At 50.3% G+C, this 13,146-nt stretch overlaps 1 protein-coding gene across 3 annotated transcripts in view; it reads left to right on the forward strand.

The window, feature by feature from the left end:
• Positions 1 to 13,146, forward strand: part of slc13a4 (solute carrier family 13 member 4) — a 230,306-nt gene that overhangs the window by 100,761 nt on the left and 116,399 nt on the right. For 2 of the 3 annotated variants that reach the window (XM_038780531.1, XM_038780532.1), the window contains exon 1: positions 8,335 to 8,853. The exons of the other annotated variant lie outside the window; for it this stretch is intronic. In XM_038780531.1, the coding sequence (XP_038636459.1) occupies positions 8,755 to 8,853 (99 nt within the window). In that variant the 5' untranslated portion in view covers positions 8,335 to 8,754. Of the gene's footprint in view, positions 1 to 8,334; positions 8,854 to 13,146 lie in introns of those variants that run through there. 3 annotated transcript variants of the gene reach the window in all.

The following is a 13,146-nucleotide window of genomic DNA, read 5'->3' on the forward strand; positions in this document are numbered from 1 at the left end:
AGTTCCCCCACCGGCTTTATTTAAAGAGGGAGCAATCTAACTTCCAGGTAGGATGGTTTAGATTTTCTGTTATTTCAATGTTTGTGCAAGGTCTCAAGTGTTTCTGGAGGTGTTGTGCTGAGTTCCTGGAATTGTCAGTGAGCATTGTTGCAGTCTCACTGGGAAAGCAGAAGATTTAGTGACCTGTCCTTACAAAGACTCCATTATGTTTTGGAGCTGCCTCTCAGTCCACAGCCTGACAGGGAGATGAAGCAGACAGAGAAATCTCTGCACAATGCAGTCCATTGGGGGTTGGAGCTGGACTCCTCAATGCTCCTTGTCAGTGTCAGCATGTTGTCTGATGGACCTGCTGATGAACCATCAATCGAACGCGAGACGAGTTGCTGTACAAAAGTTAGGCTTTAATAAGCTAGAAGTTAGCCCTGCGGTCAACTACAGTAAATGGACGACTGCCAGGCGTTCTGGCTATTTATACCTCAGTATGGAGGCGTGGTTAACTCAGCCTCTTGACCAATCGGAGACCCGTCACATGACTGGTCTCAACCAATCGGTCGAGAGGCACATGACCGACCAGGGCCAATGGTAAGACGGTGTTCTGCACCAATGGCAGACAGCTATGCAAATCATTCCACCACACCTGCCAATGCACCAAAGGGCTGAATTCTCCAGTTCCCCCAGCCGTGTGTTTCTCGATGGCGCACCGTTCGCTGGCAACGGGATTCTATCTTCCCATCGCTTGTCAATGGGATTTCCATTGAAGCCACACCATAGCACTGGGAAACCCACAGGCACGAGTGCACTGCCAGCGGGAAAAGAAATTCCAACGGTCAGAGAATTCCGGCGAACATCTCGGGGTGCATCCTCATCAATGTTCTCCTGTACGGTTCCCCATCAAAGTCTTCATCTGTGTCTCCCGTCTGTCACCCCTCCCTCCATGAGTTATCCTTTCTCTCTGAACTGACTGCAGACTCCCACCATGCCTGGTGACTCACTGAGTTCAGACTTCAGAATAAAGTTCAAGGTGTGCGCAGTAGCAGATCTGTCTGCAAATGTCAGATCACATGATCGGTTTCTTCTTTGGGGTCTGGTATTGCTCTCCCTCTTCCTCCTGGGTGTGATGTGACTGGGAGGGCAGCAGCCAATTAGAAAGGGGACAGTCAATGTTACGGAGTAGGCTGAGAGGTACATGGTCCGAACATCAGCAGGGCGGGTCAGTGGGTTTAGGTTGGGTGCTCTTTCAGAGGGTCAATGCAGACTCAATGGACTGAATGGCCTTCTGCAGATTCTATAGATTCTATACATGCTGATGGGATTGATATATCTATGGTTACCACCATAGTAATTATAGTCTGGCTTTGGACTAAACTTCCCAGTTAATAAGGTCACATAGAATAAAGATCACAGAAACAGGCCACTCTACCCTATCACTGCATGCTGGTGTTTGCCCTCCACTCTAACCTCCTCCCATATTTCTTCATCAAAATCTACCAATAGCAACATATTCCCTTCTCCATCATGTGAGTTGTTAACTCTGGTGGTAATGATGCACCATCAATAACCACAAAACGAAAATGGTGAAGCTATTGAGGCTTTATTGCACAAGATGTTGTGCCTCCTGCAGCTGGAACCAGAATGGGAGCAGCGCAGGAGAGCATACACTTTTATACAGGGCCTGCTGGGAGGAGCCAGCAGGCTGGGATTTACTGTGGTACCTGTAGTGTGTTACCTGTGGTGTTTACCACAGGTAACTTTATAACGGGAGTGCCTCACGGCGCCGAGGACCCAGGTTCAATCCGGCTCTGGGTCACTGTCCGTGTGGAGTTTGCACATTCTCCCCGTGTCTGTGTGGGTCTCACCCCCACGACCCAAAGATGTGCAGGGTAGGTGCATTGCCCCTTTATTGGAAAAAAATAATTGGGTACTCTAAATTTATTTTTAAAAACTTTATAATGGGAACTACAAAGCATGTCCTGACCTCTTGAACTCCAAGTTTACTGTGTTCAGTAATCACTTCTCCAACAACACCACAGTGCCACCTGTATCCCCTTTATATTTGGTGTTGTCTATTAAACAATAAGTTAAGTCTATTGAACAATTGAGACAATTCCAATATAAGTACGAGGGAACATTAACTCTTTCCTGACATGCCTGTCTAGTTTCCCGTTAAATGTATTAACAATATTCACTTTGCTCCCTGTTATTACAATCCCAGACCAGACACAACAGTGACTCAGATATAGGACAGAAACCACAATATATTGTTTTAATTTTGTAGACTGTGAGGGAGGTATACCTCACTCCAGGAAATTACATGAAGAAATAGGATATGGTTTATTAAAACAAATGTTATTACTAACAGTATTAAAATCCTTCACATCATACCCCTAAATAACTTGCAATTACTCCTTAAACAATACTACTCAATACAGTGAATACAATCATCCTTAACTGCTATCTTTATTCCCACTTACAGCAAGGAAAAATATCATCTCAGCTCTCAATCCACTGTAACTACCAGTGGCACATCGGAATACCTGCTATAGAGAGATGTTCTTTGAGAAAGAGAGATCTCTGGACACAGCTCTAAAGAAAAGATCTGACTCCTGTCAGACCCATGCAGAAACTCTGGCTGTATATCTTCAGAAGCTGTTTCAGCTGGATTGTTCACCTTTCCAACCACACTGCTCTTCTGTCTGCAGACATATATTTAACTGAATTGTAGGGAGAAAACTGCTTGTCTTCTGGTCACAGCTTCAGCTAGACCTCCTCTGACCTGCTCTCGCTGCGAAATGCCTGATACCTTTGTACCACCCAATAATGACAATATCTTACCAGCTGAAATCTAATTGACTCCACAGGGAATCCCCGTAATCAAAACAACATACCATTCGACCAAGCTTTTATGATGCTTTAATTGCACCCTGGCTCCCAAAAGCTTTGTTCTCTTTCAAATTAGAATTACTTTTGAAACATGATTGCAGCTATCTAAAACTTTGGAAATAGTGTCAAAGAAGGATGACCAAAAACCAGGGGCAACTTTGAGCACGACCACAACATGTGGGTAGGGTCTGCCGGAGGGTGGGGGGGGGGGGGGGGGGGGGGTAAGGGATCACCTGTCACATTTGTTGTTTGTATTGAATAAAAACTTGCTTATTTTGGCATTAATTAAATGAATTTTGTTCAAAACTTTAAATTGAATTAAGCTTAATCGAGCAAAGGGGGATGTGGATTTGACCCTCAGAAGGGCCCATCCCACCAATCCTCCGCACGTTCACGCCACGTTCCGATTCCCAGTCATTTCTCATCTTGTGAAGAGGGGAGGGACCAGGGCATAGCATGGGATAGAGAATCTTGACATAAAACCTCCACGGGTTTGAGAGAGAGATGGAATAATATGTTCAGGGGTAGCTAAGGAAAGGATCAGCAAAGAAAGTGAACAAAACTCCAGGCAAAACTGAAGATTCGATTGAGGTGGGTTAAATTTGGCTGCAAGCTTGTTACAGCTGGCAAAGGACCCATCTACAAATATATCAGTAAAACACTCATGTCCTGTCTCCCTCCACAAGCCAAACGGCGAGACCTGCATAGAAGGCAAGAAGAGGTGATTGTTACAAATAGCCCTCAAGCGAAGGAGCTATGAGTTTAAAATGTTGAGAAAATAGTTTCCAGATTTTTTAAGTGAAAATCTGTATGGAGTTTGATGTGTATTTAGAAGGAGATCCGGACGGGAGGGCACAGGTTAAGGTGGGAAGAGAGGATGAGCAGCAGGAATGCGCTTCCATAGGACACCAGTTTTCAGCTGGATGGTGACACCATGTTAAAACCTTTTAAATATTGGCAACTCAATATAGTAAGGTATGTTTATTACCGGATGTGGGCTTCACTGGGCTGGGCCAGCATTTGTTGCCCATCCCTAATTGCCCTTGAGAAGGTGGTGGCCAGTTGCCTACTTGAACCGCTGCAGTCTTTGAGATGTAGGTACACCCACTGTGCTGTTAGGGAGTGAGTTCCAAAATGTTGCCCCAGTGACAGTGAAGGAACGGCGATATATTTCCAAGCAGGATAGTGAGTGACTTGGAGGGGAACCTCCAGGTGGTGGGGTTCCCAGGTATCTGCTACCCTTGTCCTTCTAGATGGCAGTGGTTGTGGGTTTGGAAGGTGCTGTCTGAGGAGCCTTGGTGAGTTACTTCAGTGCATCTTGTAGATGGTACACACGGCTGCCACTATTCGTCGGTGGTGGAGGGTTTGAATGTTTGTGGAAGGAGGAGCAATCAAGCGGGGCTGCTTTGTCCTGGATGGTGTTGAGCTTCTTGAGTGTTGTTGGAGCTGCACTCATCCAGGCAAACGGAGAGTATTCCATCACACTCCTGACTTGTGCCTTGTAGATGGTGGACAGGCTTTGGGGGGTCGCGAGGTGAGCTACATGCTGTAGGATTCCAAGCCTTTGACCTGCCCTGGTAGCCACAGTAGTAATGTGGCTAGTCCAGTTCAGCTTCTGATCAATGGTAACCCCCAGGATGTTGATGGTTAATACCATCAAATGTCAAGGGGGCGATGATTTGACTCCCTCTTATTGGAGATGGTCTTTGCCTGGCACTTGTGTGGTGCGAATGTCACATGTCAGCCCAAGTCTGGATATTGTCCACGTGAGGCAATGCAAGCCCATCGTTCCGTTTCCCGCTATGAAGTACCGCTCTATGGGCTCTGGGAGTCCTGCCTGCCCAGATAAATGTTGACATCAACTTATTACCTAAACAAAGAATAATTTTGTTAAAAAGATAGCGAGACATTGAAAAAGAAGCAAGACTGTCCAGTTTACATTGAATCCTGTCAGCCAAGGAAAGAAGCAACTATCCTAGTGCTGTCCGTCTGACATTAGGGTTGATTGGGAAACACTTTTCTTGATATTTTATATACAGCCAGAAAATGAGCCATTGGTGCTGCCAATATTCATTGTGTCATCAACAGAGACATAAAAGGGCAGCAGGGGCTACACGTCAGCTCAGTGGATACCCTGTAACAGCAGTGACCACTTTAAGGCTATAGACAGGGGTTCTATCGCCGGGTAACGGAGAGTGGAGACAAAGGGAACTGTTGATGCGTTCCTCTGGATAGAGGGAAGTACCCCGAGGAGAGAGAGTTTCCGTGCACACGTGTGGTGGAGGAGATATATAGAAGGCAAATCCAGGAAATAGATTTTGAGCCAAACCCAAATTTATCCAAAATTGTAAACAAATAATCCCACTGCATCCAGTTAAAAGCCCTCTCCGCATCCTGAGAGGTAACAACATCAGGGCTGGTCGCGGCCAATGGGGAACGAATAATGTCAAGAGGTCATGTACATTAGAGAATAGTTGGCACCGTTTCACAAAGCCAGTGCAATCATCAGATATTATACCAGGAATACAGGGGCCTGGATTCACCGATTGCTGACTCCGAAATCGCATTCGGCAATCGGCCAGAGAATTCTTGTTTATGCCGGAAAAGGGGCTGTGCCGTTTTTGCTACGCTCCGCCCTATCAAAAACGGCGTAATACGTGCGTCACCTGAGGCCCTCCCCCGATGCTCCACCCCCGATGGGCCCTGTCCCCGAAAGCGTGGGACTCACGCCGTTCTGGGATCTCGCATGGTGGCTGCAGACTGAGTCCACGCCGCCAGTCAGGGGCGGGGGGGGGGAGCCATTCCACTGGCAGGAGGGCCTTCGGCGGGGTATTGGGGGACTGATGGGGGGGGGGGGGGGGGGTTGGTGAGGCTGGTCACAGGGGGGCAGTATTTGGAAAGCCGGGTCCGCATGGTCATCGCCAAGTTGCACAGCTTGGCCGCCATAGGCTGCCGCTGTTTGCATGCGAGGCCACGGACCTGGCCTTTCGCTGGCCATATCCGCAGGTAAAGCCTTGGGGGGCTTTACGCTGCGTGGCTTCTAGCCCCCCACCAGACGGAGGATCGGTACGGGGGTGGCGCCGCAGGATCGGAGAATCTAGCCCAAGGTCGAAACAGCGTGCCAATATCTTAGCGTCCGCTACACATCCAGATTTAAAGGAGACATCTTGTGATATCTTGGCCAGGATTCTCCGCGAACTGGTGGGGCGGGCAACTCCGGCGCGAGGGAGTGGCGTAGGGCGGGAAACTCCGGCGCGAGGGAGTGGCGTGAACCTCTCCGGCGTCGGGCCGCCGGGAAGGTATGGAATCCTCTGAATCTTCAAGGGCTAGGCCCACCCCGGAGTGCTTTGCGCAGCGCCGGCTGGCGCGTAAGGGGCTTGGCGCCACGCCAACCGGCGGCGAAGGGCCTCTGCTGGCCGGCGCGAGTTGGCGCATACGCGGGAGCGCCAGCGTATACTGGCATCATCTCAGCGCATTCGCAGGGGGTGTTCATCTCCGCGTCGGCCATCGCGGACTGTTACAGCGGACGTCGCAAAGGAATAGCGTGCCCCCACGGCACAGGCCCGCCCGCGGATTGGTGGGCCGCAATGGCGGGCCAGTCCATCATGGGGGCACCCCCCAGGACCAGATACCCCCGCGCCCCCTCCCGATGACACCGGAGGCCGCGCTCCGCAGCCAGGTCCCGCCAGTAAAAACCTGTTGTAATTTACGTCAGTGGGACCAACCTAAACCGGGCAGCCACTCGGCCCATCGCGGGCCGGAGAATCGCCGGGGGGAGGGGCCGCTGCTAGCAGCCGCCAACCGGCGCGGCGTGATTCCCACCCCCGTCAAATCCCCAGCGCCGGACAATTTGGCAGCCAGCGGGGGCGGGATTCATGCTGCCCCCTGGCAATTGCCCGACCCGGACCTGGGGGGGGGGGTCGGAGAACCCCACCCAATTATGTTGATGGTGTCTCTCTGTATCCACTCTTTCAAAAGCTTGTATCATTTTCAGGAGCTTCTGAAGGTCACCCTGAGCCTTGTCCTTTGAAGAGAGATACATGCCCATCCCGTCAAAACACGTCGCCATGGTAGCACAGTGGTTAGCACTGATGCTTCACATCTCCAGTGTTCCACATTGGATTCCTGGCTTGGGTCACTGTCTGTACGGAGTCTGCACATTCTCCCCGTGTCTGTGTAGGTTTCCTCCAAGTTCTCCGGGCCGGGATTGTCCGAAAAGGTGGCTAAGTGTTGACGCCGATGTAAACACCGGAACGTTTGACGACGGTATCAACAAGTTTCCTCCCACAAGTCCTTGGCTCACTTACCTGGAGGGGGTGAGCCGGGCGCAGGAGTGGCTCTGTCTGCCTATTCGGGGCCGTGCATTCGAGCTGCGGGTCCACGCTTGCACACGGCAGTTCCACGCAGCATGGTGGACCCACACAAGCTGGCCCCTACAATATAGGCCCCCCCCACCCAGATCACGCGTTCCTGCCAATCGGTGGCCCTCGATCGGAACTCTGCCCAACCTGGAGGACCCCCATGGTGACGGAACCACCAGCCTCCCACCAGGGTGGCCATGGCAGCCGCCACTCCGAGTGCCCGCCGGGTGGAACCATGTTAGAACCACACCGGCAGGAACTCAGCCAGCTGCTGGCGGAGAATCACCGCGGGGGCCTCTTTCAATTGCCCCCAACCAGCGCCGTGTCGACCATGTTTGCGCGACTGCCGGTGATTCTCCAGTCCGCGGAGAATTGTGGGAGGGCGTCAGACCCGATCGCGGATTTTCCGCCCAGTGACGAGCATGATTTTGGCGTGGAGACTCAGAGAGTCCTGGCTCCAATTTCCTCCCACAAGTCCTGGAAGATGTGCTGTTAGGTGAATTGGACATTCTGAATTCTCCCTCTGTGTACCCGAACAGGTGCTGGAATGTGACAACTAGGGGATTTTCACAGTAACTTCATTGCAGTGTTAATGTAAGCCTACTTGTGACAATAAAGATTATTATTATTATAAAGATTCTTATTATAATTATTATTATAGTTGCTGGAAACCTGATATAAAAAAGGAAAATCTGGAAAATCTCAGTATGTCTGTCAGCCTGGGTGGAGAGAGTAACAGAGTTAATGTTTGAGCTGACTCAGAGTTGTGAAGAAGTGAGAGACTGGAAATGTTAACCCATCCTTCTCAATGTGTGCCTGATGGCCAGTTAAATCCCACTCTGCTGGGTTAAATTCCCAGGGAAGCTCAGACAGGCCAATGTGAGGAAGGGAGAGACAATGCTGAAGGTGAGGGGGGTGTATTGACCCCTACTCCCTGGCTTTGGAGCAAATCCCCGGCGATCTCAGGAGGAGGGGCAACACGGGACACGCCCCCTTTCCCAGTGGGCGTGGCCCTGCAATCTGATTGGCAGGGGGAGGTGTTTGTCATGCTCTGATTGGCGGGGATCTGGCAGCTCCTGACAAGGCTGAAATGAACTTTTCTTGTTGGAGGAAAGTCAAAGTTTGGCCGAAGTTTTGGCAGAAGTTTGGAGACAGGGAAGGGGGGTGGAGGATAGCCCGGGACAGAGCTGCTCACCTCCATATCGCTGTCTGCTGCTGCCCCGGGACTGTGTGCCCCCAGCCTCACACTGCACCTTGCTCACTCGCTCTGCCCAGCAACACTTGGACGTGCAGGAATTGGCAGCGACCCTGGGCACCAGCTTCAAAATCAGGAGCTGTGCAAACTCAGCCACCCGGATCTGGGCAGGTGCGTCCACCTCCAGCACAGGGGCTGTCTGCAGGACATTCCTCCCCTCTCTCCTAACCCTCTCCCACAGGCCAGGCAGCAACATTCATCCCGGTGGCCAATGAGAAAAGCCAGCAGCCGTTAAGAGCAGGAATTGGAGTCAGCACCATGGGCATGTTGTGGAGCATCTGGAGGGCACGCAAACTTCTACTGGTCATCTTGATCCCTCTCCTGTTATTGCCCCTGCCTGTCCTCTACCCTGACAGTGTAAGTGCACTATTTAATTCACTGTTAATATGCAGCCTTTTCAAACAATAACCTGTGACTTGGCTTTTAGGCAATGTTTCCACCTATCAGAGAAGCAACACTGTGACCACCAGGGTTACTCCATTACCCTCTGTTCTTCAGTCAAATCTCCTATTCATCAGGGAATAGAGATTCTAAGTAACAAAGACATTGGATTGTGAGGTTAAGGCTAATTTCTAAGTTGGGATCAGTGATGTTTGGGAGCAGGGACGAAGATCCTGCAGGATTGAGCAGATCCCAGAGCAATCATTCAATGTGAAGCTGCAAGATTAGCCCTACACCAACAACTTGTCTTTATGGAGTGCCTCTGCAGAATGGTTATGCATGTAGGGGGATGTCCCCAAAGACATTCACTACCTTGCCCAAGTTGTTTGTGTTAGTGTGCGAGTCCAGAGACTGCGTGTTAGTGGGCTATTCCACTTTGGGGGCATCACAATTCAGTCCCATCTTCTTTGCAATACTCATCCCCCGTCAGCAGCAGCAGCTCTCTCTCTCGAGCAGGGACTCTGATCTTTCATGTTTCCCAGCTGAACCCTAGCTGAACTCACGAAAGAACAGGCATTATGTAGCATCCTAATATGCCTCTTAGCCATGTCCCAAAGTGCTCCCTATACAATAAACTACCTTGAGGTGTGATCACAGAGTGAACATTCATGACCTGTAAAAGGTAATGATGTGAATGATCAGTTCACCCTGTTTTTGGTGATTGACACTGGGCTACATCAGAGGCAGACAGATATAATCTGAGTTTAGACTTTCACTTGAGGACAGCACCTCTGATAATGTGTCACTTCCCCAGCACAGAACCCTCAGTCAGACCCGCACCCACCTTTTCCCAATCACACCGCGTTTTGAAGCTGGGTCCATCGAATTCTTTGTGCTTCATCATTACACTAAACTATCGGAGGAGGTGGGAACCTGGATATTTAACCTCCCATTTCTATTCCGTAAGAATCGGTATCCAGAATAAAGTTCTGCTGTGTTTTGGGAGTAAAGCGAGCCACAATCCAACCTGTGTTCAACTTTGGAACTTACTGTCAGTGATTAACCACTGTGCCACCATGCTACTCCGTGTTGGCAGTGCCAACTGCTGTACCACCGTGCCACCCCGTGAGACTGCAGTGCTAACTGCTGTGCCACCGTGCCACCCTGTGAGACTGCAATGCTAACCACTGTGTAACCGTGCTGCCCGAGAGACAGCAGTGCTAACCGCTGTGTCACCGTGCCACCCCGTGAGACTGCAGTGCTAACCACTGTGCCACAGTGCTGCCCGAGAGACAGCAGTGCTAACCGCTGTGTCATCGTGCCACCCCGAGAGGCAGCAGTGCTAACCACTGTGCCACCCCGTGAGACTGCAGTGCTAACCACTGTGCCACCCCGTGAGACTGCAGTGCTAACCACTGTGCCACCCCGTGAGACTGCAGTGCTAACCACTGTGCCGCCCCGAGAGGCAGCAGTGCTAACCACTGTGCCACCCCGTGAGACTGCAGTGCTAACCACTGTGCCACCCCGTGAGACTGCAGTGCTAACCACTGTGCCACCCCATGAGACAGCAGTGCTAACCACTGTGCCGCCCCGAGAGACAGCAGTGCTAACCACTGTGCCACCCCATGAGACAGCAGTGCTAACCGCTGTGCCACCCTGTGAGACAGCAGTGCTAACAGCTGTGCCACCCTGTGAGACAGCAGTGCTAACCACTGTGCCGCCCCGAGAGACAGCAGTGCTAACCGCTGTGCCGCCCCGAGAGACAGCAGTGCTAACCGCTGTGCCACCCTGTGAGACAGCAGTGCTAACCGCTGTGCCACCCCGTGAGACAGCAGTGCTAACCGCTGTGCCACCCCGTGAGACAGCAGTGCTAACCGCTGTGCCACCCTGTGAGACAGCAGTGCTAACCGCTGTGCCACCCCATGAGACAGCAGTGCTAACCGCTGTGCCACCCCGTGAGACAGCAGTGCTAACCGCTGTGCCACCCCGTGAGACAGCAGTGCTAACCGCTGTGCCACCCTGTGAGACAGCAGTGCTAACCGCTGTGCCACCCTGTGAGACAGCAGTGCTAACCACTATGCCACCCTGTTAGACAGCAGTGCTAACCGCTGTGCCACCCTGTGAGACAGCAGTGCTAACCGCTGTGCCACTGTGCCACCTTGTGAGACAGCAGTGCTAACCGCTGTGCCACCCTGTGAGACAGCAGTGCTAACCGCTGTGCCACCCTGTGAGACAGCAGTGCTAACCGCTGTGCCACCCTGTGAGACAGCAGTGCTAACCGCTGTGCCACCCTGTGAGACAGCAGTGCTAACCGCTGTGCCACCCTGTGAGACAGCAGTGCTAACCGCTGTGCCGCCCCGAGAGACAGCAGTGCTAACCCCTGTGCCACCGTGCCGCCCCGAGAGGCAGCAGTGCTAACCACTGTGCCACCGTGCCGCCCCGAGAGGCAGCAGTGCTAACCACTGTGCCACCCTGTGAGACAACAGTGCTAACCGCTGTGCCACCCTGTTAGACAGCAGTGCTAACCACTGTGCCACCCCGTGAGACAGCAGTGCTAACCACTGTGCCACCGTGCCGCCCCGAGAGGCAGCAGTGCTAACCGCTGTGCCACCCTGTGAGACAGCAGTGCTAACCACTGAGTCACAGCACCGCTCTTACTCAGTGACGTTATTCGGCAGGGTAAAACCTGCCCTCAAAGGTTCTCTTAATTTTTGCCTTTTTTTAACAGATATTGGGGGAAGGGTCACAGACTGTGCAGTGTTAGAGTCATGCAGCAAATTTCAGTGAGGTTGGGAAAACAGCCCTTAATAGCTCAATATCTAGACTCTGATAATATATCACCAGAGTTTCTAAACACTCGCCCACAATGCACAACAGTTTTTTTTAAGAGTGAGCCCTTGTTTTTCAGGATCCCTTTGAATTCAAAGAATTCCAAAAGGAACAACGATGAACTTTGATATCAGTAAGATGTAAACTCACAGACAGACCTACTTAAAAACGTGCTGATGGAGGAATTAATCACATCAGGAGAAGTGATCTAATTACACAATGTTGATGGGGTCATGCCTCTGTGCACTTTACATACTGTAATCTGGACCAGTTTTTTCAGGATTACATTCAACAACAAAGATAACCGGAGATAAGTTTCTCAATTTACACACTCCATCTCCAATAAAGAAGTGAATGAGTAAATGTGATGAAGCAAGTATGTCGGCAGGTACTGCATCCATCATATCCCAGATCTATGGGAATTCCTCAATTCTGCAGGAAAACCTACTGGTGGATGGGGAAACAATGCTGGCATCCAGTTAATGATTTGTGTGAATTTAAAAGTGAGATATGAGCGCCGGGGATGGATATTCTTGGCAGAGAAATGTTTACAGCAGTCACCTTGAGCAGCTAACAAGCCAATGTTATTTTAGATATACTGGGCTTATTGCTAAAATAGTATACTGTTTGTTCATTGAGACCATCAGTCTTTTGTCTTCAAATTAAACTATTGCAATATTTTTACATATATAGCAAAATTATGGAATTTTTGTTTCAATTGTTTTTCCTGTGTCCTTGTATGTACACGAGAAAAAACAGATAAAATGAAAATGAAATGAAAATCGCTTATTGTCATAAGTAGGCTTCAAATGAAGTGACTGTAAAAATCCATTTGTGACTGGCAGTTCTGGCTAAATGATTAATTCTAAATCTTTGTGAAACTGGCTTTATGTTCTCCATGTCGGGCTTTGTACGGCTGAGGGACAAGGCTTTACTCTGAGCAGGACATTTGTGTTGCTGCTATCTCATGTTTTTAAATGTTTGGACCACAAATTAAATCCCTTCTTCTTAAACAACCTGAATGGAAGTGTCTCAATAAAAGCTCACTCTAGTCAAGTCATTCCAGAAATAATTCTCTCTTGTGCATTCCCAAATGTAGCCAAGTTAAAGTAATAATAGGAATCAAAGAAATGGCAGATGAACTGAATAGTTACTTTGCATCAGTCTTCACGGTGGAAGACACCAGTGGGATTCCGGAGCTCCAGGAGAATCAGGGGGCAGAGGTGAGTGCAGTGACCATCACTAAGGAGATGTTTCTGGGGAAACTGAAAGGTCTGAAGGTGGATAAGTTACCTGGACCGGATGGATTACGCCCCAGGGTCCTAAAAGAGATAGCTGAGGAGATTGTGGAGGCATTGGTGGTGATCTTTCAGGAATCACTGAGGCAGGAAAGGTCCCAGAGGACTGGAAAGTAGCTAATGTAACACCGCTGTTTAATAA

Source organism: Scyliorhinus canicula, chromosome 20, assembly GCF_902713615.1.
Source record: "Scyliorhinus canicula chromosome 20, sScyCan1.1, whole genome shotgun sequence".
NCBI lineage: Eukaryota > Metazoa > Chordata > Chondrichthyes > Carcharhiniformes > Scyliorhinidae > Scyliorhinus > Scyliorhinus canicula.